Source organism: Mirounga leonina, unplaced genomic scaffold (assembly GCF_011800145.1).
Source record: "Mirounga leonina isolate KUSES-001 unplaced genomic scaffold, KU_Mleo_1.0 Mir_82, whole genome shotgun sequence".
In the NCBI taxonomy this organism is placed as follows: domain Eukaryota; kingdom Metazoa; phylum Chordata; class Mammalia; order Carnivora; family Phocidae; genus Mirounga; species Mirounga leonina.
In genome coordinates, this window is record NW_023270825.1 from 29378579 (window position 1) to 29402888 (window position 24310).

At 42.1% G+C, this 24310-nt stretch overlaps 1 protein-coding gene across 8 annotated transcripts in view; it reads right to left on the reverse strand.

Moving 5' to 3' along the window:
• Nucleotides 1-24310, reverse strand: part of SIPA1L1 (signal induced proliferation associated 1 like 1) — a 447306-nt gene that overhangs the window by 122752 nt on the left and 300244 nt on the right. For 5 of the 8 annotated variants that reach the window (XM_034992846.1, XM_034992844.1, XM_034992848.1 and 2 more), the window contains one exon: nucleotides 13422-15222. In XM_034992846.1, the coding sequence (XP_034848737.1) occupies nucleotides 13422-14919 (1498 nt within the window). In that variant the 5' untranslated portion in view covers nucleotides 14920-15222. The other 3 variants (XM_034992842.1, XM_034992850.1, XM_034992849.1) reach the window with 3 other exon arrangements.

A 24310-nucleotide genomic window follows, 5' to 3' on the forward strand; every position in this document is an offset into this window, starting at 1 on the left:
AAATACATTTTTTATAAATAATTTGTAAAGTTAAAGTGTTTCTTTAAAATGGGTAACTGAGAAATTTAAATAAGGAAAATAGACACAAGAAACACAAAACAAAGAAAGAGAAGCAAATGAAATGTAGCTACTATCTCACACCTAACAAACTAGCATCCGCATTTCTCAAGCAAAAACCGGGGCTGGCTGGAGTGGACGCATTCATACTCTGCTGCGGGCACTGTGATAGCAACATATGCTAATGTCGCAAAAACGGTCCTGTTCTCATCTTGGCTACCCCAATCGACTGTGCAGAAGGAAAAACGAAAACCCTTCCACTGTCCCTAGAAAAGGCATCTTAAGTCGCTGCAGAAGGGGCCCCTGATGATACTGGTGTTGAGCAGACAGACCTGGGCCTCCCTCCATGTCAGCAAGTCAAAGAATGGAACTGACAATGACCATTATTTCCCCATTTTCAGTATTTTAAGCTATTTTTTCCTAGGACAGTCTACTTGCTGGGCTACAAGCGTGCTACGTGGTAGTGTTGTGGACCCACATGCTTCCGCAGAGCTGCTCCTCTCTGCCTGTCAGGGCCAGGTTGTTCCGATGTTCGGTTTTCCCAATAACGAGGTTAGAAAGAGAGGACAGATCTAAAGTTAGGAGAAAAGAAAGAAAGGAAAGAAGGAAAAAGAAAGAAAGCAACAGTAGCATATTCTGCTCTTAAAAAATGAAACACAGGTTTGGCAAAGTAGAGGTAATAAGAGGCCAACTTTTTAAAGAATGGTTCTTTCCGAGAAGTGCACCACTCAGATAGTCTCTGGTCCCCAAAGGGCTCATCCTAATTATAAGGGTGGAGGTTCCATGAGAACTAAATAGCCCAGGACTTTGCATCATAATCAAAAGCAGGTCAGAGTAATGGATGGGGACATTTACAAAGGACTGGCCACATGCCAGAATTATGGCCCAAAGCACTCCACTAAGCTTATAGTTATTGTTGCATATGAGTAATTGTGCACATTTACAAAATACAGAGTGCTCTGAAGTTCCAATTCTTTTTTCCATAGGTAATTCTTAAAAAGTTGGGTGGTCTACTTGCCAAAATTGCACAAAGTGGTGGGGCTTAAAAGAGCATGTGACTGAGCAGCCCACAATAGCCCCGTAACTTGCCAATACAAGGTAGATTTTAATATGAAGTTATGCTGACATTAATAAATTGCATCAAAATGATTAAAGGGAAAAAAACACAAAGAAAACTATTTGAAACAAAGGGAAAATAAAGAGTAATAGAATCAGGGGTGCCTGGGTGGCTCAGTCATCAAGCATCTGCCTTTGGCTCAGGTCATGATCCCAGGGTCCTGGGATCGAGCCCCGCATCGGGCTCCCTGCTCCACAGGAAGCCTGCTTCTCCCTCTGCCTGCCACTCCCCCTGCTTGTGTTCCCTCTCTTGCTGTGTCTCTGTCAAATAAATAAAATCTTAAAAAAAAAAAAAAATCTAAAAAAAAAGAGTAACAGAATCAAAATGGGGGAATTTTTATTGGTCATTATCTATGACAACTAGCCAATAATTATAGCTTTTAAAAATTCAAGCTCACTAGTGATTAAAAGAACTAAAAATGTTTTGGGCCTATAGTTAAGTATTCAAAAATATAAACTATAAGTATTCCAAATAGGCAAGAAAATGTTCAATTGTACAATCTCAACATACCAGGCAGACCTTTCTGGTCTATGCTTTCTTAAGAACAACCAGGCAGTAAAAATTCAAGGTTCCCGTAAATTTCACATCATTAGATTTACAGGACTCTACCTTATGGGTATATGGGGGGAAAGTTACATAACAAGATTTACGTATGGCCAGAGGTTTTTAATCTTATCTATGGATAGAAATTAGGGGGCCCACGAACTTGAATGAAAAAAATATGTATCTTTATTTTCACCAACTTCAAAACAAAATGTAGCAGTTCTATCAATGATAAACAGGCCACAAACTACAGTACTATTAGCAGTGCATGTGACTTTGACACCAAAAGAAACCACAGATATTTTCGTGTCACGTGATAGTTGTTGCAGACATATCAAAATGTCAGTTATGCTCATCACTACTCTGAAAGTTATCAGAGCTGATACTAGACCATTTTGTTAACACAGAAAAAAGAAACATATTTATTGGTAGGTCACAAAATTTTAAACACTTTTGCAATTGTATTTTAATATGCTTTGTATTTTTTTTTTTTTTTAAGATTCTATTTATTTTTTTTAGAGAGCGAGCGAGAGAGAAACAGCACGAGAGGGGAGAGGGTCAGAGGGAGAAGCAGCTCCCCGCCGAGCCGGGAGCCCGATGTGGGACTCGATCCCAGGACCCTGGGATCATGACCTGAGCCGAAGGCAGACGCTTAACCATCTGAGCCACCCAGGCGCCCTGCTTTGTATTTTTATTTTATGGACTTAAAAACATTATTCTAATTTGAGTAAAAAAAAATTTATTCTAAGGTGAAACCATAGGTTTTGCCCAACTGCCAAAGAGGTCAAACGGGGAAAAAAAAAAACCACCTTAGGAATATCTGATATAAACATTATGTATAATAATGAAAAACTGGAAAACCTGAATTTGCAGCAGCTGGAAAACTTTAAATAAATGATGGCACAGCCAATTATGGAGTCATGAAAAAATTTATAAACTGTATCTAATGATCCTATCTTACTGAAAACATGAATAGGCATGTATTAAAAAGATGAAACAAAATCACTAGTAATCCCACAAGATTAATTTTCTGTAGTTACTAATTTTTCTGTAATGAATATATGTAACTTCTATAATGGGAAGACTTTTAAAAGTATAAAAAAAAATGTACTTGGTTTGTAAATGGCCAGTGAGTATAAAAAAACTTTAAAAGGCTGCATATTAGTGTAACTCTTTACTTTTAATGTTAACACTAATTCAAATGCCAGCTCAGAAAAAAAAAAAAATGTAACATCTAAATGAGAGAAATTACAATGAAACACCAATCTCTAAGTCAACTTTTTTATACTTAAAACACTCTTTGTCCCTCCTTACCAGGGATACTGCAGCAAGAGGTCTTCCTACCTAAAAATGCTTTTGAAGGATCTGGAATAATGTCCCTCAGGGATAGTCAGAAATGCAGTCAAGGGAGAAGTCACTGCTGCCCAGGAGGTCAGGGACAATGCAGTGTGTCTCAAAAAATAGCACAGCCCACAGACTTGTTGGAGGCCTACACCAGTTGCAGACGTTGCTTCTGCTGATGCTCTTCTGCCAACAATTGCTTCCACTTGACTTGAAAGCAGTTAGAGGTCGCCTGGGTGGCTCAGTTGGTTAAGCACCTTACTCTTGACTTCAGCTCAGGTCATGATCTCGGGCTGGTGGGATGGGGCCCCGTGTTGGGCTCCTTGCTCAACACGGAGTCTGCTTAAGGATTCTCTCTCCCTCTGCTCCTCCCTCGCCACTCATGTGCGTGCTCTCTTTCTCTTAAATATATACATACATAAAAACTTAAAAAAGAGGTCTCTTGCTGCCCCGAAGATCAGATGAATGGCCTCCATATATAGAGGAGGGGCTCCATAAGAAGCTCAGGAAAGGAACTGATACAATAAAGCAAATACTTCTTGAGCATCTGATTTAGGAGCTCAGGATGAAGGGCTCACTGGGTGTCTAAAGTTATAATGAGGTACACGTTTGGAAGATAGGCGAGACAGGCTTTTTTATTATGTGTTAAGTTGTACTGAAATAATAGATCTGAAGAGCCCTTCTTCCCTTGACTCAGCAAAGAGAAGAGCGTATGGGAATCTAAGCATGGCAGTCATTTTGACACACTTTGATACAAGAAGTTGGGGAAGCACCCCTCTTCCCAAGTGGATGGCTCCTATGTTAGCTACCGTAATTGACTACACCTGAGGTTGTTTTGTTTTGTTTTGTTTTTTTACTTTTCATCTTCACTACTTTATACTTAGAGAAAAGCTGCAAAAATGGTACAGGGAGTTTCCATAGATCCATGACCCAGCCTCCTCCAATGCTAACATCTTCTGCGACTCCATAACAGTACAATTATCATGATCAGAACCAGGAAATTCACAATGGGACAATCCCATTAACTAATGATTTTATTCAAATTCCAACAGAGTTTCCACTGTGCCTTTTTTGTGCTGAAATCCCATTCAGCATCCCATGGTGTACTTAGTTATTTCTCCTTAGTCCCCTGCAGTCTGTGACAGCTACTTGCTCTTTGCTCGTATTTCCCAATCCACTGGGGTCTGCCTGGTGGTCTCACGTGATTGGACTAAGAGTGTGTACTTTGGGCAAGAGAGCCACAGAAATGTCACCTTCCCAGTGCATCAATTCCTGGGGTCCCAGGTATGGACCCTTATTCAACTCCATTAAGGTGGCATCTGCCAGTTCCTAGCTTTCTCCTTGTGGTTTACAAATACCTTTGGGGAGATAACTTTGAGATTATGCAAATCCTGCTTCTCCTCACCTGTCACTCACTGATTCTGCCATCTATTGGTCATGTCTAATACAGTTCATAATAGTAAAATTCAGTCTCAATACGGGTGTTCTTGGCCTGTGGGGACCAGCTGGTGGTCCTGGTTAATTCCCACTAAACCACCCTGACCACACACAGATCTGTTTGTGGTCTCATTTCCTGAAAAGAGAGGAAAAGGAACGGCCACATATTATTCAGGTCTGCAGTGGAACACGAGGTCATGCACAAAGAGGGCCCTCATGGTCTCTCCCTGATGCTATAAATATGGGACACACTCAACTCAATAAATCTTAGACTTCACATCCGCATGGAACATTCATTCAACTGCGGAACATTCACAGAGCCTGCCTAGGCTGGGGTCCCGGCCTTCAAGGCCTGCACAGACTGGTTACGAACCAGCGCATCACAGGAAGCGCTGTGCAGAAACAAGGGCACGGGGCGACTTGGGGCAGTGCTCGGGGAAGGCCCAGGAGAGGCAGGAGCCTGTCAGGTGGGTAAGAGAGGAAGAGAACACAACATGCGTGCACAGAGGTGGAAGAGGAAAGGCAGCTCCTCGCGGGAACGGAGCATGACAAAGTCTGCCCCATGCTGGCACCCATGTGGGTCCCATCCTACACCATGGTCACTGCCCGCTCATGCTCCAGGAACATTTCTGTGTTAGGAGGTCGCCCTACTGTTTCAGCACTAGCCCTCTGTCCTCCCTGTCCATGTCTGGCGAGGCCGGCTGGGGAAAGGGACGCACAGTGCTGAGGGGAAGCCTGCCGCCTGCACTGATCCTTCCAGGCCTTGGTTCATAAACAAGATTACCAGACAACTAAGGAAAACCAATATTAGCATGAGAGAGAAAAATGAGAAAACAAAAAATACAACCCAAAAGATACAGATCATTCAAAGAACTTAGGAGAAGAAATTTCTAATGAATAGCAATGGAGGAATGTGAGGTATACAAAGTAAGGATAAGCTATTACCAAACATAACTATAGGGAAACAAAAATAATGAGATCCTGGGGATTAAATATGTAACTGCTGACATAAGTGAAAGGCCTAAATAAGAGGATGCAGAGAGGTGCATACCAATCCCTTGTCCAGGAGATAAAATAAATCCAGAACAGAAACAAAAAGAAACTGAAATTACAACAGAAAAGCACAGAGGATAAATTCAGAAGTTCCACCATCCATCTAAATGGACTCCAGAAAGGGGGAAAAAAATAGATTGTAGGTTTTTAAAACTATTCAGAAAAAAATATAATGGTTGAATTATGTCTCATGATTCTCAATTATTTCTCATAACACTCAAATGTTTCTCGTTTGTCTCAACAGCACCAATCGCAGACGTCAAACACCAGGAAGACAGGTGCATGCGCTTCTGTCAGGCACAGCAGACGGCACAGAGTGGATGCTTAATCAATACTATTTAATCAATGAAGATATAAATATGTACTTTTTCCCTAGTAAGCTCTATGCCCAACGTGGGGCTTGAACTCATAACCCCTAGATCAAGGGTTACATGCTGTACTGGCTGAGCCAGCCAGGCGCCCCATGTGTACTTGATTTTTTTTTCATTTATATATTTTGAGAGAGAGAACGGGCCCCATGTGAGCGAGGGGAGGGGCAGAGGGAGCGGGAAAGAACCTCCAACAGACTCCCCACTGAGCACAGAGCCCAACTCCAAGCTCTAGCTCAGGACCATGAGATCATGACCTGAGCTGAAACCAAGAGTCGATGCTCAACCCACTGAGCCACCCGGGCGCCTCTACTTGTTGATTTTTTTTTTTTTAATTTTTTTTTTTTTTTTTTTTTTTTAAGATTTTATTTATTTGAGAGAGAGAATGAGATAGAGAGAGAGCATGAGAGGGGGGAGGGCCAGAGGGAGAAGCAGACTCCCTGCCTAGCAGGGACCCTGATGCGGGACTCGATCCTGAGACTCCAGGATCATGACCTGAGCCGAAGGCAGTCGCTTAACCAACTGAGCCACCCGGGTGCCTCTACTTGTTGATTTTTAAAACTACTTTAAAAACATGAAGAACACTCTTGTTAAGACTGAATAGGATAATGAATTTGTGTGTAAGATATAGAAGATTATAAGCCAAATTATTGGAATTAGGAGAGCGATTACTTTCTCCACTTCTGTATTATTAATTTTTATAATAAGCACATGTATACTTTTGTGTGACTTGTTGATTGTCGGTGTCCTTCGCCCTCCATGACAGTGGTCTGTTTCGCTTACCATTCCAGTGCCCCACACCTCACCAAGCATGATGTAGGCATTCATGCCTATGTGGCAGCCATGGACATGCAACACTCGGGTCTCCCTTCCAGAAAGGGCTTGCAACCGATTCAGCCACAAGAAATGCAATTAGTTGGAAGTCTCTGGCTGTAGCATCTTTGGATCTGCTACAGTTTTCCAACCCAGCCACTCTCTTCCTGGACAGCCCCCATCCACAAACCGAACATGCTGGAGCTAAGAGGGCCTGGACATTATTGCCCAACACAGGACTCCTCTAAAGCTTACTCTTCATGCCACTGTAGGACTTTGTTAGATCTGCATCGTGGTTTGAGGCTCCCCGTGTCCAATTCTGCTCTTTTCCTTTCAGGGGTCACATCTGCATCATGGACTGAAGACTTTCCCTGCTCAATTCTGCTTCTTCCCCTTTTTTCTGTCCCAGGCATCACTCCCAAGCCCCAAACAAAACACTTGAAAGCCTATACTGTCTCAACATCAGCTTCTCAGAGGACTCCACTTACATATTTGTTACAGGATTAAGTTTATGATATAATACAAATTTACACTATTGCAAGGTTGGACTATATTTGGCAAAGGCAAGAGGTTGGATTTTGAGTACGGCAGACTAGAGATGGAGAGACTAAGACACCTGTGCTAGAACTTGGGTAGGAGGCAACGAGGACCTACGGCTATAGCACTGGGAACAGGACAGAACAGGAAGTTAGCAGCAATCTGAAGGTAGACTCAAGGGGCCCTGCCAACTGATCGGAGGTGGACAAGGGGAGAGAGGCATCAAAGAAGCTTCCATGCTTCAAAACCAAGTAACTGATGATACAGTGGCACTTACAGCAAGAGGGCAGTGATGAGGGAGACTTGTTTAGGGAGGAAAAACTAAGAAGTCAACATTTGTATGCATGGCTTTGAGTTGTCAACTTGACAGCCATCCAGGTGGAAGCAGGTGACAGCTGGTGAGAAAGATAGCTAGGGGGCACCAGGGTGGCTCAGTCAGTTAAGCTTCCAACTCTTGAGGTCATCTCAGTCTTATCTCAGGGTCACGAGTTCAAGTCCTGTACTGGGCTCCATGCTGGGCATGGAGCCTACTAGAAAGAAAGAGAAAGAAGGGAAAGAAAAGAGAGAAAAGAAAGGAAAGAGGAGTAAGCCTTGGAAAGAAGTGTATGTATGCTAATTATCCTTTCCAAGGAGAGTTTTTTAGGTCATTAATTATAAAGGAAATATATAAATCATGCTGATGAACTAGAAATAAAAGATGCAAGTGGAAACAATGTGCTAATAATGAAGGTTGCATAGCTGAGAATCAAATGTGGCTGTGGGAGCTGAAGTCAAACAGGAGACACAGTCAACAAAAGAAGCAAACCAATAAAGCACACCTATCACCAGAAAGCAGGCATTCAGTAGCTACCAGAAAACAAGTCCTGGCATCACATCCTAAAATAAATTTCTCACATGGAACTTTCCAAAGGGGCTAAAGAATGACATAATGGGCAACGCTTCATCACCAGTTCTATTGCAACAACAAATTCTGTTTTTATATGACTGGATCTTAAAAAGATGACCCTGAATAAAGTCAAGTGTTTGCACAAATGCGACCTCTGATGGTTTATCTTGATTTAAAAATAGAACAGAGGGAGGAACAGCTAAGGCACATACCCTTTTAACCAACTTCCACAAACCTCTGGGTTGAGATGGTTCGGGTAATACGGCATCCTGAATGCCTTACAGATCAGAGTCCAGATCACCAGTGTTAAAATTCAGGAGATCACAGCCGAGAAAGAAGACGACCATTTTCAACGGAGCAAACATGCAAACCTCCATACCTAACGGCCTCCTTGCTTCTGGAAGCCCTGAGCAGATAAAAAGACGGTAGCAAATCACACTCCTGGTTAGCTCAAGGAGGTATTTAGTGCCCAAACTCTCCTTGAAAGGGCTACCTAAGTAGAGAGCTACCTTCAAGCCAATCATATACAGTTTACGTGATCTCAGTGAAAAATAAAAAACAAGGGTATTAGAACAATGAATTATTATGCATGTATAAAATCTTCCCCTATTAATGTTGGCCAAAATTAGCTGTTAAGTTCAGGAACACAGAGCACAGCGTGGTTCAGTGAAGCAGACTTGTTGGCTTACCACTTCCCCGAAAAATAAAACTGTCCACATCAAAACACTAAAGAGCATAATTATCCTTAAAGAACTCTGAACTATAAGACAACCCAACTTTCTCAAGTTTAATGTTGCAGTACTTATAGGAGGATTAAAAAACAAACTAAACACAGATTTTCCAAATAAGCTTAGCTGGATGGTGTTCCCTGATGATCTATACACACCACAGTATAATCCACTAAATCTTCTCAACAGCTACTTGACCTCATCTAACAAACTCGAGCTTCAAGACCAGCTCTTGATAGCAAAATTGAGACTAGATCAGACTGCTAAAACTGTCACTTCCAAGTATGCATGAAGTTAAGGCATATATTCTGAAGAAATGATGCTAAAGATGGCTGATTATTTACCTCTCACCCTCTTATCAAGAAAACTGGACATTACAAGAGTATCTGAAATCCAACTATCAAGTGATAGTTCTGGGGCCCAGCATACTGTTGGAACTGGTGTGAGTGTGTGTGTGTGTGTGTGCGCGCGCGCGCACACGTGCACCTCTGAAAACAATCAAATCTGATGGTTTAACATTATCAGAAGAATAATTAGATATACAAGCATTAGGAGTGGAAAACTAGTCTCAGATGAGCTTCAGACCAGATAATGGCAGTTTCTTCCGGCCACTGGGCAGTAGGGAGAGGCCTGTTGCTGACACAGCATCTCCAGCAACTTTGAGAGGGACACCCCACCTGGCGTAGAGACCAGCCTATCAACACTCTCGACCAATGGAGCAACAAACACCGCTGCCAAGACCGTGGGCCCCGCTTTTCCACAAACACATCACTCTGAATGGGACTCACAGACAACTGCACACTCGGAGCAAAAACTGGAGAAGTCCCGTGCGGCCACAGAAAGTGAGGTGAGCAAAGGCTAGGAAAGTTTCCTCCTAAACAAGCCATGCTGGCTCTAGGCAACATCGTAACTTTAACAGTTTTCTCCACTTACAAACTTCGTGGGTACCTCCATCACAGTGACTATCCAAATAAAAACTAAACACAAAATACATATATGGAGTCAAGGGGAGATGACCCTATTAATGTTAATGCGATCCTTCTGCCTGGTTTGGGTCTCTCTAGGAAGGCAGCGGTTGCATCACTTGCACTCATCACGATGACCGCTTCGCCTCGGGGTCCTGAGAGCATTAAGTGAGGAAGTCCACATAAAACACCAAGGAAGGACACAGTAAATGTTAACTATATTATTCCTGTCCTTGAACCTTGGGTGAGTGTCCAGCACGCTAGCAAACCAGCAAAGGGGAGCGGTCAAGAGAAAGGGGTGGGGAGCAGAACCTTGATGCTGTGGTGCTTATTTTATTAAGTGCAAACAGTGGGCTTACATGGTGTAGTCAGATAAGCTCTGTAGCCTAAATTCTCAAAATAATGACCTGCATAACAACAGTATGGTATCAGAGAGGGACTGCAGTTTCACGAGCCCAATATAATTTTACATACAATGTTGACTGCAGAGTATCCTTGAAGAAAGGGAACTCCCAGCCCCCAACCCCCACCCCCAGACTTAGCCACATGAAGTCAGGAATGCATGAAAGAGCAGAATGCCAAGTATCTGGTCATGAAGAGGCTGGACTGACAGCCAGGCCAGTAGCCTTACACCCTGATGCACCTGACATCAATGTACTCCTTCAACAAGAGGACTCGCTTTCAGTTTCTGATCAGGACAAAAGGAGTTAGCCCATGAATCTCAACGAATCAAGTTGTACAGTAAAAATCAGAATACTTTAACCATATCCTATATGGTGACTAAGTACAGATATCTAACTTTTTAAGTATACAGTTATACTTTAGGGGGCTTCATTTCAGCTTCAAATGAGGTTACTCAGAGCCATAATTTGTTGTTTATTATCATACTGTGACAAATGACCTGCCTGATTTGAAAATTCTAAGTTGTGTGGCCCAAGAAAACACAGCAGGCACTCTGAAACCGCCTCCCACTGGACCGACTTCCTGGATTAACTATTGCTCTGAGTTCCCTCCGTCCAGCACAATGATGAATGCCCAAGGACACCGGCAGGCCCTCTCCAGGGCCACACACACTTTGTTCCCACCAGCTGGACTTCATGCTGACAGAGTCAGGCGGTCTCTTCCCAAACCTGTTTATGCTAGTTGACTTGTTATTGTAATTATGAAATTTAATTAAATATTATGAAAGCTGATGGAATACGAGTATTAAAGATAAATCTTGTTTCTATTAAAAACTAAGCTGAAGGCTTTAGAAAGACTTAATAAAAGCAAGTCACTAAAAAGAAAGCTATTGGATTAGATGTGGGCAAGACAACTATAAAAAAGGAGAAAAAAAATGAAACCTAAGATTCTATAAGACTGGATTGCTTTGCTAGTTAGTCTGTTGTAGCTCTTACAGTTTTATACTATTAATACAACCTCAAATTCCAAATAGTACGATCACTGTTAAAGAAAAACACTCGGCCTCACAAGAGTTTGGCAATACATTCTTACATATTTTAGTGAAAATAAAATATATTGGGCATGTATAACTTTTAAAGATTCCCTACTTTTAACTGGTATTTTCAATTAACCCAGTTCCAATTATGCTGCATAAGAGGGTATTTTCCATACTTCAAATTAGAAACGACTTTGGATTGGTGGCTTTTAAATTTATGAAATGTTATGATCTAAGCTGGATTCCTCTGGAATATAGATGTCCAAATTTTTTATGCCATACAAATTTCTACCAGATTTAAACATAAAAACATCCTCTTTCTCTTCAGTCTAACACAGCAGAGAGAAGAGCACAGTGGTTAAGAACAGGACGCCGGTGAGACAAGCAGAAGTGGAATCCGGGCTCCCACACTACTAGCTCCACTTAGGTCCACTTAACCTGTAAAGCCCCCGTCTTCTCGTCTGGGAAATGGCATCACGGACGGTACCCTACCTCAGTGGGCATTTTGAGGTTGAAAGGAGAAAAATGCAGGGCATAGGAAATACTTACTAAAAGTTCCTGGTACATAATAAGTGCTCTAAATTGTTCATTAATATTATTATACTGCCTAATGGATAAAGTGCCCACTACTACATATGTAAAATTATAACCAGTATGTTCTTAATGTGTCTGTTTTTAGCAAGATGGCCCCCACCAACAGACCGCTCAGGAACCCCTGTGGAAAATGTCCCCAGGTACAATAAAGCAGGGGTTCTCAGCTAGATGCAACTTTACCTCCCAAGAGCCATTTATTTGGCAATGCCTGCAGACATTTCCGGTCGTCACAACTGAGGGAGGGGTACCTACTGTCATTTAGGGTGTAGAGGGCAGGGCTGCTGCTAATCTGATCCTACAGTGCACACAGGACAGCCCCCTCCAACAAAGAAGTATCCTGGCCCAAATGCCAAGATGGCAACACTGAGAAGCCTTGTCAAGGTATATAGGACAGTATATAAGGAAAAGGTGATTTCTAAAATCAGAACTCCATAAAATTATTGAGAAAACATTGACTGCTTAAAAATGGAAATGGCATTTTCATTATCACGTTGTCAAGTATTTATGACAGACATTTAGAAGACATGGATACTTAGCAACAAGACAAGATTCTTACGGTCAATAAACCCTTGTGAATACAGTCTATCATGTAATGACCTTAGGATAAGTTTTATTCCAATGTGAACAATGTAATACAGCTACCAGGAGCACTAGAAGTGGAACTTCATTTGGAAGAAGAAGTCTAAGTAAGATTCAAAAACGCCGAAGCAGTATGTGGAAAGTCAAACTGCTCTAGTACTTTGCATCCAGGGGACCACTCGGTCAGGCTGCAGAGACTTCTGAGCTAGCTAATGGACCACAGTGTAGGTCCTTCCTTGGCGAGCAGCCTGTTTCTCAGCTTGGGTACTTGTGGACTTAAGCTCACTCTTCAATGAATAATGTGGCTCAAAAACATTATTAGATTGCTCCTAAGACTTCGTTTAAACTACTTATTGTTCAGTAAATCAGAGGGCCTTTCTTAAAAGCAGGAGATGAAACATAAAGTACAATCCAAAAATATATATTTCTCCCCCCACCACACACAAAACAGAAAAGACTAAAAAGGAAGTTACCAACATGTTAAAGGTATTTATCTCTTCAGCCCCTTTTCTACCCCATTCTATAAGACCTAGATTTGACTCTTGCCTGAGACTTATTGGCTCTGCAACTTTTGTCAAATAACGTAATTAATGTTCACTAAAATTCCTATCAAAAGGATAGGAATGTGTAAGCCCCATTTACCAATGAGAACATTGAGACAGAAAAGAAATGGTTCTGTACTAACTATAAAAGTGCTAAGAAAAGGCAGCATTGTTTTTGTAGTCCTTATAAAAAAAAGCTATCTTTAAAATATTTTCAAGTTTATGGCATTTATCTCTCAAGGTAACGGAGCAAGTCTTTTATACAAAGACTACAATTTCATCCACTAAATTAAAAAAACCATTAATATTAAATATACATTTTTATGCCTGAAAGGAGGAAGTAACTCAAAAACGCACAAAGACATAAATGGTAGCAAATACATTTAACTATTTTAACCATCATGCTACAGGATCTCCACTCACCCTTCTGATAGAAGAATTTCCTGTAATAGTATGCGCCCAGATCCACGTGCTCCACGATGTACCTCTTCACCCTGTCCAGATGCAGCACGAGGCTGTCCTTGGGCACCTCGAGTACAGCCACTCCTGCGTTTGTGCAATGGGAACTAAGCGTGGACTCAAAGGAGGCACTTTCACACCCACTAAAGGAACCAGAATTTGATTTTGACAGGCTGATCTTCCTTTCACCTTCTCCACCGATCTCGTTCCGAAAATACGGACAGCTCAGTACCAGCTCATTGCTCTTATCGTCTCCCTGGTCCATGCCGAGGCTCCCCTTGGAATTCAGGTCCTCCGTGCTGCCCATCGGGGAGCTAAAACTGGCCGAGTGGGACAAAGGCCCCGAGACCAGGGAGGCCACGGCAGCGGCCGATGCCCCCGTGGTGGTGTTTCTCCTCTTGATAACATTGTGCCTGTTCATAATCGCCTCATTCAAGTCAAATAATATACTCTGGACATCGTAGTGGGCAAAGCACTTTGGGCATGTCCAGGGCCTGACAGAGTCTTCCGACCGGTTGTCTTCCAGATCCGACGACTTCCCAAGTTCCTCACCCTTGGCATTGCGTAATTTCCGAAAAATGGACGAGTCTCCGGTTTCGGACTTGGAGCGGCGCTTGAGTGGTTTTTCCCTTTCCTTAAAGAGCCTGAGGTTGTCTCTCTGGGAGATGGGCCCGTCGATAACATCCAGAGAGAAACCGGAGCCCTTGCCCCCGCCGGTGATGAGGAAGTCGCTGAGCTTGGTCGGAGTTGGACCTCGATCGGACTTGTCGTCTTTGTAGCCCTTCAGCAGATCGAAGAAGCTTTCCCCAGACGTTCCCTGCTTGTCAATTGAGGAGGTGCTACCGTATTCCCTGTGCAGAGACGGCCCAGTCTTGTAGGTGGGCGAGGCACATTCATCGAAGCTATCCACGTCCAGCTCACTTATGGTGATGTCGCTATTGCTCCGTTGCCGGACCCTGCGGAGAGCCTTCCTGGGGGAGCTGGGGTAGGCTTCGGGCAGCAGAAACCTGCAGTCCATGCCCTCCGCCGGCCTCGTCTTGTTTCTCAGCGTGTTCTGTATGCTCTTCAGCATGGCTGAGTCACTGGAATTGAGGCTCACAGAACTTCCCTGACTCACAGGACTGCTTTTGGAGGACAGGCTCTCAAGGCAACTTGAGGTTTCTACTTCCTGGCTTGAACGGCTAGATTCTTTGACGTTTTCCTTTCGTGGGGGCCAATCCGCAATCCTAGCCCTAACCCCCATCTTGGGGACTCCGGGGGTGGAGGTTATATGGTGAGAACCTTCACTTCGGGGGGGCCCTACCGGAGCCATGACTGAGGACCCTAAGCTGCCATTCTGGGACCTGAAGCGCCGCATGTAGAAGTCGTCGGTGTGGACTTTGGGAGCGCCATCCGTGGCGACAACCGAGGCCCTTTCGGGGACAGCGGGCCGCTCTGTCTGCGACCGTTTCAGGCTGGTCATGATGGAGAAGCAATCAGACTCAAATCCCTGCACAAAGGACCATCATAGCTAAGTTTTAAATGTGCACTTCCCTTTTGGAGAACGGCTTCCAGAAAATACAGCAGTTGCATGAGATCTGAATCGTTTTCATTTAAAAGGTAAAATGACGCCTTATTTCCAAACCTCTGAAAATCCAGATCTTCAAAACATTATAATCCACAATGGTTCCCTTTGCTTTGCTTTCACAGACAGCTTTCTTTCAGAAAAAACTGAATGGAACTTGTATTACTGGGACTCTGTGATTGCCACAATCCCATGCTTTCTCTAAAAGAGAGAGGAAGGACAATTAGAATTAGCATTTGATAAATACCTCTAAAAATAAATATGCAATTGCTAAAACCAGACACATGAAAATAAAAGACTCAGTAATGGACTGTGGGTCACAGTTCACAGCCTCTCTTTTTGGTAAGGTTTGAAAGAAAGTGAAAGCATTGAACAAAATCAAATGATACGGATCTTGAAAGACTATTAATACGTTAGCTTCACTGAACTGATTTCATGTAATAGGAGGGGGTGGGGATCTTGTCCCAAGACATCAAGGCTCCTACCCCAAGTGCGGACCAAGTCAGGCTCCAGTGACCTCCAATAACGTAGAACATCACGAACCACTGTGCTGACCAGAAGTTCGAAACATGACCAGCAGAGTTCACTAATTAGAGCAACGTATAGTCAGTTTTTAAACAAGACTAAGAATCATGTCATCCAGGACACTGCAACACTCACTTTTTAGTGTCTTTCCTCTTTCAAAACCCTGCTTGCTTTTTTGGTTTCTTTACAAACGCTTAACAGGGTTGGCAAGAGCAAATACAAGAGAGAGAAAATAAACAGGGTTTTCCCGGAGCCATTACATCCACTAGCACTCCTCTGTATTGCCCTCACTTTATTACTTACCCGGCGAGGAATAGCTCAGGATGAATCCCGCATTCACCACCACCTCTTCCCCAGCTCTCTTTAGTCTACTCTTGAAGCTAGAAATATTCCGCTAATTAACAAAACGCCTGCATTTCCTTACGCATCGCATCCTCCCCCACCCTCCGGTGCTGATTTATGAAGACAGCAGAAACAAAACGCTGCTCTGGACAGACCTCTCCATATTTTCCCCGACAGACGACAGAGGAGTGTTAGCATCCTTGCAGGTGACGGGTGAAGAGCACCAACTTCCTTGCGAGCCCGTCAGTCAGGAGGCAAGAGGCACACATTCTGAGTACAAAACCCCGCATGGTTGCGCACATCCTGAAAATAAAGGCAGAGGACCCTTTTCCAAGGCTCCACAAATTACACAAGAGGTGGCCTTTAAATTCTTGCCAAATCCATGTTTGGAAGGATGCTGCTGAACCAGCACTGCGCTGACAGGGCTGCATTGTCTACAAATCACGGCTGACACCCCGAGGACGACCCGCGCTCGCTGCACTCCGCTCGGCGGTAACAAGCACTTACTTCCACGATAATTAAGCAGCTCGCTAGTCGGCCTCCTGCCTCCGAGGCAGCCGCTTTAATTTCTCTTGCAGTACGCAGCATCGTTTTAGAAGGCTCGCTGCTATTTAAAGGCTGGAACATTTCGGGGAGTTTCAGAAACTGCGCGCTGCCTGCAGAATGCAGGGCCGGCTGAGCTCCAGCTGGGCTCAGGGGCCGGGCGGGCGGCCGGGCCCAGAAACGCCAATTGTTTTCACTCTGGCTCCTCTCCCCCCCCCACCCCCCCGCTTTTGTGAAGGGGATAGAGGCTTTGCACCGCTACCTAATTAAACCTGGCTTTTGAGCTCTTGAGATACTTCTGACCTCAGATTGCTCCGATTTCCCTTACAATTCAAAACGTCGCGTGCTCCTCTTGAACTGCAAGCCTTCAAGTGGAAGAACGTGCTAACTGTTGCTTCCAGAGGCAGAGGGGCAGCACATGTGGCCGCAGCTGAGGTTCGAGAAGTGCTCCACAGAAAACGGGAGGAAAACCAGCCAACTGAGCCAAAATGCAAAGTAACCTCCAGCCCATCTCCAAAGAAAAAAAATCTTTAGACAACCAAAGCTAGAATTTATGAGCTGTTTTGTAACTGGGGTGGGGGGTGGGAGGTGGGGTGTTGATTTCAATGAAATATCTTTCAAACAAAGAATACCCTAGCATAAAGAACAATTCCAAGTAGATTCTTATAAAAATCAGATGTTTTCAACATTTCTTACAAGCTCACAGAAATCCAAATAAATCTATTCCCAGAGGTTTCAGTCTCTAAAAGGCCAACACACTAATGCCACTGGGATAAAGACATTCTTGTCGCGTTTCATTTCCCTTAGAAAATAGTTTGTGGCAGAACTGTCTTTTTTAGGATATGTGAAGTTGTATGCATTGTAGGAGGAAACTGAAAGCCAGCACTAAAAGACAATAAATAGAACTGACTTGGAAATGCCCAGGCTTGGCTGTCTCTACTACAGACCTCCTCCTCAGAACCATCTCAAAGCCTTCCTAGATTTTTTGATGAGTTTTTATAAATCTTATATTTCATAAATTTTTTTTTTGCAGTTTGAAAGAAATGCCAAGACTCCTTTTACATCTTATAAAACAATGCAATGTTTTCTTTTAATTTCAAGATATAGATGGGGCACATAGGGAGAGAGCGTGCCCACAGTTTAATGACCTGTAAAAACCGAGGAGTTGAAGACAGACAACTAAGTTAAATAACAGGGTTTTTTTTCCTGTCATAGGACCTTCTTTACTATTCTCATTCCCTCCCTGCCCCACCTCCCTCTCCTTCTCCCCATCCTTGTTTATAGCATAGCATCAAACCCCTTTCAGTGCAATATAAACTTTGGACAGATGCTAGTGTACGTAGAAATATATGTATGTTTTGCATTTGTTAAACTAGTCAAAAATAAAGGTGTCAACCATGTGTGTAATATTATGACAGATCAGTAACACCTAAAACCTATTCCTTAGGGTCGAGAGAAAAGCAAACATATGCTGACAATTATTAGCAATTCCCTTAATTATCAGCAAACCTGCTTAAACATCATTAAATACAGTAAAAAGCAATAGATTTAAATAGGAGAACAATACTAATTTAGAGCACATCACCTCCATCTGTTGAAAGAGTAAGTAATATAGAAATTTCCCTGGTTCACATTTAGTTTTCCACCTCTAGGTACTACTACTTGGCGTCTATGTTAGACCCATTTAGCAAGAATACCAATCCACTGTTTAGTTCAGTGACTTCCTGCAAATTCTATCAGAAAATGAGAAGACACATTCAAATCCCACTGGTTGACAGTCTTTTGATCACTCAAGGTCTATCACAACGTAACCCACCATCCTTTCCCGATAATGTCAATTTTCCAGAAGTGCTTCCTCCTCTCTTCTAAATCATTCCCACCATTTCTCAATTTCTTTCTGGGCACTGACCACACACTTGGGTGCTAGGAGCATTTGAGGAAACAATCCCTCCCTTCAAGGGAAGCTACAGGTCTAAAAACAGCCCTTATCATTCTGGCTCCTGGAGACATTTACACTCTTGACCCCTCCCTCCTTCCTAAAACACTCTTCTCTAGATTTCCATGATAACCATGTTCTTCATTTTCTCCTGCCTTTCTCTTTTTGCTCACTCTTCAATATCACCGGTGGGCTCCACTGAAAAGCTAGTGATTCCAGAGTGGCAGCCTTGGTTGGCTTCTCTTAGCATCCTTCATACTTTGAGGGAGCTATAAAGGGTATTAGCACTGGGATGTACGCAGCACTGAGTGCATGAGGATGAGATAGCAGGCATGGGGACACCCAAGTAAGAATATCAGTCTGGAAAGCAGGATATTCTTGACTTGGTTGGGTCACAGATGCCTGTGCAGCTGAATGAAGAGAGAATTACGGAATTATGTGGGGAGATGGCTGCACGGTAGCCAGTCCATTCTGGTGAGGCCACAGGTACCTGAACCTTCAAATACAATCTCAGTGCAGTAACTCCGAATCTCTACTCATGACCCTCTTTCCTAAACTCCAGAAAAATACTGCAAGTACTCATTTGATATCTTCCTTATTTACCTAATTTGTACAGTGAATTAACTACCAGAAAAATGGAAAAATGATTTTTTTCCCAAGAAATGAATGAGTGATAAGGAAGTGAGAACAATAAATAATTGAAGGAACCAAACAAAAAACTTTCTTTGTGCCAAGGACATAAAAAATAGTTTGAAGGCTACACAAGAAGATGTGGGAAGGGAAAAAACAAAAACAAAACCAAAAACCAAAAAACCAATTATACTTCCTGCCCTAAAATAATTTACCACACAATACAGTATATTCACCAAAAAGATGTAGTGCTTGTCATCAAATACATCCATTTTCCAAAATGGGATGTTGTTAGGTTCCTCCACCGGTGTTTATATAATATTAATTATGAAATTTGAGTATTTAGGAAAGTATCAATGTAAATAGTTTACAAAGTTGTATATATAGATTTAGAATGCTCATATTCTTTAGTAATGCCCATAAATATATTTTAGAATGTAATAAGCTTTATTTTAAAATAGAAATATAAGCTCACAGTGCTTGAACATTAGGTTAGCTAAGATAACCAAATAAGGTAACCTCTTCTTTACATCCTTTCCTGGCTTTCCTGAATTTCATTCACTTTACATAAAAGTAACATCTCAGTTGGAAGGGCTGTCTCATTCTTTCAAGAGGGTTTGAAATACATACAAACATCTCAGTGCAATCAATGTCATGTATAATTTAAGATTTATGAATCAGCACATAACTTTTTAGACAGGAATTTCCCCCTTTTTTCATTTCCGCTCTGTCCCTTCAACAACAAGCAGGAAGGAATGCGAAGAACAGGGTTGATAAATCTAGTACCTGTTCTCAAAATGTTCACTATCTGAAAAAGACACCAGTGATGGAGACAAAGTAGATTCAAAAAAACCTGCCCTGAAATTAACCAAGTAAAAAAGTTAAGGGATACAACATCTATGTAACAGATCAAGTTACATTTGAATCTGGAGATAAGAAAACAATTTAAAATGTCTTTATTAGGCCAGAGCAAGAACCAAAGGGGGAGTAACATTTGGCTCCTACCCACCTGCCCAACTAAAAAAGTTTAATGAAAAAGTTACATTTCAAAGGCTTTGTGAAGGAAATGACAAAATTTGGCAGAAAGCTTGATGGCAAAAAAGGGATGACAGAATGAAGCAGGTACCGAGCAAGTCATATGGTAGAGTTATTGATGAGCAGTGAAATGAATCAACAGCTGGCAAAACAAGAAGAGAAATAAATGGGAATATTTATCTGTTATGCTTAAATATGACTAACATATGTAATAAGCAATTACTATAATGCCAAAGAGCTAGGTTTGAGGAGCTCAAGGTAGAAATTAAAGTAAAAGGTAGGAAGTAGGAGGGTAACAGCGAATCACAATTATTAGAGGGAAAATAATAGGTTTTTGAGGTACAGCAAACTAATACTTTCAAGGAAAAGAAATCGGAGCTCACCCACTTATCAGGGCATTGAGCGTTTCCATGTCTGGCAGCAGGTTATTAAGAGACCAGACTAGGGGCGCCTGGGTGGCTGAGTCGTTAAGCGTCTGCCTTCCCCTCAGGTCATGATCCCAGAGTCCTGGGATCGAGCCCCGCATCGGGCTCCCTGCTCTGCGGGGAAGCCTGCTTCTCCCTCTTCCACTCCCCCTGCTTGTGTTCCCTCTCTCGCTGTGTCTCTCTCTGTCAAATAAATAAGTAAAATCTTAAAAAAAAAAAACAAAAACCCCCCACTGTTTTAAAAAAAAAAAAAGAGACCAGACTAGATCAGTGAAGCACATGTGTTTTTAATGTACTAATTTGTACATTCATTTAAAATACATAAAAATTGTGTTCATCAATATGTACACTGTGATCTACTACTGCACAGCTGATTATCAAGCACGACTTGGTACTAAACCACTTAATACCAAATATGATCTAGGGAAAAGGGAATGTGAAAAATGGATGCCAGGGAAGAACCAATACATGTCTCATATGCAGGGGGAAATCCTTGTCAGCTTTTCCCAAATTCTGCTTCAAATTCTGCAAGTTATTAATCCACAAAAAAGGCTCCCATAATTAAATAAGGCAGGGATGCACTATATATCACCTCCCTTAGGACACGATAGCACTTTTTAGTAGATTAAAGATTCCATGAGAAAAAAAAAACCAACTAGTTTTATTTAAACTAAGCTATATTAATGGATATGACCATGGATTCACTGTTTAAAAAATAGAATATCTTTATACTGTGCATCCTACTGAACGTAATTGGGGACAAGAATTCCCGATTTTCGAATAATCTAGGATACAAACAAAACTGTACATACATTATAAATATAGCTGTTTTTTAAAAAAGTTACATATAGATTTATAAACAAGCCAAAGGGAGTTCCCCAAAGGATTTACAATGTTTGTCTTTAGACAGTTGGATTAAGAATAACTTCTGGGCTTTTTTTTTCTTTTCTTTCTCTCTTTTTTTTTTGTACTTGTACTATTTATTTTCTAAAATGAGCATGTGTAACTTTAATAATCAGAAGAAAAAACTTAAGAGAAAAAATAATCATTCTGTTACTAAAAAAACAAACAAAAAAACCCTGGGAATATAGTACAATGCACACACATCTGAATACTAATTATAAGACACTGCACTATGTTAATGCTCCAACCATTCAAATCACCAAACAAGTCAGAGTTCAACAGACTTGAGGTCCTTTCTAGATGATCTTGCACAAACTGCCTGATTTAAATGAAATCAAAGAGGGCTACATGAAGTATAGAGTGTTCAAGACTATAGGATCAGCAGTATTTACAGACTTGATTAATTACTTCATACACAACTGCCTATACTTCCTCATTTACAGAAGATTTCTTTAAATTTAATATCGATATAAAATCCCCTCCTGCCAACAGGTCTCCAGGTGGTAGTGAACTGGAAAACCAGGTGAGGCTGCCTAACAGGAGTGAGGCTGGGCCGTCATCACTCACCCCCCTTCCAGGGGCGCATCTAACTTTCCCCACATTCACAGACATCTCACCTTTCATCCTCACAGTCCTCCTGCAGAGATTCAGGCTCAATGTAAAAAATATCACCATTTGACTCTGCTTTGAGATGTCAGTGGCTCAAGAAACTGAAACTGTTTGTAACCTGGAGAGGAGGAGTCTAATAGTATTGATCTTCTCTTCTGGGGACAGAAGGAAAAAAGGTCTGAACTGTATTAAGTCAGATTTAAATCAGATAAGCTACGAAAGCTGCCTCTGATCCACACACGAGGAACCCCAGCAGAGAATCCGCATCACTGAGACAGCTTGTCAGGCTGCCAACATGGACACCGGGGCACCGGATGGTGCTTTGCACTATGCTAGTCACCCTCCCAGGAGGAGACACAGAGGGAACATTTCCACCTTCAAGTCCCTCAAGTGTACCTGGAACAAGAGGAGAGGAGTATGGGAATCCAGAGGGTTCAGTAAGATAGAACATCACAAATGGCTTTAATAAAGATATCGTGGTTCTCTCAATTGAGTATTTATATTCCAAAAAGAATTTAAGAAAGTACACTTGAAAAAGCACGTGTAAATTCACCTTAGAAAAAGAGTAGAAAGTAGCATCAGTAAGAATAATGGATAAACATCAAGTTATTTTTTTAACATCAAGTTACTTCTACATATAACTCTAATATCCAAATAACTGTTAATCATGATTAATATCAACAGTAACCACATTTCACTTAGCAGATTTTAAAATACCACCCAAAGACTAAGACTTAAAAGAAAAAAATTAGGGCGCCTGGGTGGCTCAGTTGGTTAAGCGACTGCCTTCGGCTCAGGTCATGATCCTGGAGTCCCAGGATCGAGTCCCGCATCAGGCTCCCTGCTCGGCGGGGAGTCTGCTTCTCCCTCTGACCCTCCTCCCTCTCATGCTCTCTGTCTCTCATTCTCTCTCTCTCAAATAAATAAATAAAATCTTAAAAAAAAAGAAAAAAGAAAAAAATTAAATGGGAGCCTGGGTGGCTCACTAGGTTGAGCGGCCAACTCTTGGTTTTGGCTCAGGTCCTGATCTCAGGGTCATCAGATCTAGCCGTGCATCCGGCTCCGTGCTCAGCAGGGAGTCGGCTTGAGATTCTCTCTCCCTCTGCCCCTCCTGCTCATGCACTCTCTCTCTCTAAAATAAATAAATAAATAAAATCTTTAAAAAAAAATAAAAAAATTAAAATCACCCCACACTGCCTTAGCATTTCCTTAAATACAGATTGCAGATGGCTCATTTGTCTGTTTTATCATACCCTTATTTCTGACTATAAGCTCCCCCTACAGGGCCTCGAAGCATCAGGACTCCCATCCATTTCACTCTCCAACACATGTTTATGCCTTCAGTCCTCATGAGCACCCTGTGAAGTTACCTCCATTTTCAGGGAGGTAAGGAGATTGCGTATGACACAAAGTGCTCACACCCAGTGGGCTTACTCCCAGTAAATACTGGACTGGCAAAGAATTTATGGCAGAAAACTACTTCAAAAATGTATTATAAAAGAAAAAAGGTCTCCCTTTATAGCCTTAGTTATTACTTTTAAAGTCCAACTCTGGTATGAATCTCTGCATCTAGCAGAAATACAGCTAGTGGGAGAAAAATTTTGATAATTAACTTCCTTAAAATGCTACAGTGGTCGAATCACTTGTCTTTTGGAAACCGTCCTCAATCGCCACGCTGTTACTGTGTGATTTAGGTCTGGAAATCAGGACAAACTGTATCACCTCTCCATAAAGATCTATGGGATGACTGATTCAGATCAAGGGTATCCTTCTCTGACCTTATATTCAGAATTTAAAACTGTGAGTTATGAGAAAGAATACCTTGTCCAAACCCTTCATCTTCCACATGTGGTCTCTCAGGGTTGAAACTGTAAGTTCACCAAAGGCAAACAGGGTGCAAAGCCTATGTATGAAGCCAGATTTCTTCATTCCCAGACTCCTATCCCGTCTGCTATGCCATGATGTTTTCTAGAACATGCTCCTCAACAATCTGTTGCCATCAGTTTTAACCACAGTCTGAGCATCCTTTATGCACCAGTTTCTACACACAACCTTGTTCACTCCCCACAGCAATTGCTGGGAGGTGTGATCCACAAAGTTCATGTGTGAAGACCTTGCCGCTCCGAAGAGACCAGGTCACTGCTCTAGGGGTCTGATTCCTAAGCCAAGCTGCTTGCACTAGAACACCCTCTCTCCTAAAAATGCCTCTCCTCCTATTACTTTCTGAAATTTGTGAGTAACCCTACACTTGGTTCGACCTTTTCTCCCCAATTAGAGCTCTAGGTTCCTGAGGGCTTTCTTTATCCCAAAAGCATCTAAGCTCAGTATCCTTGAAATGAAA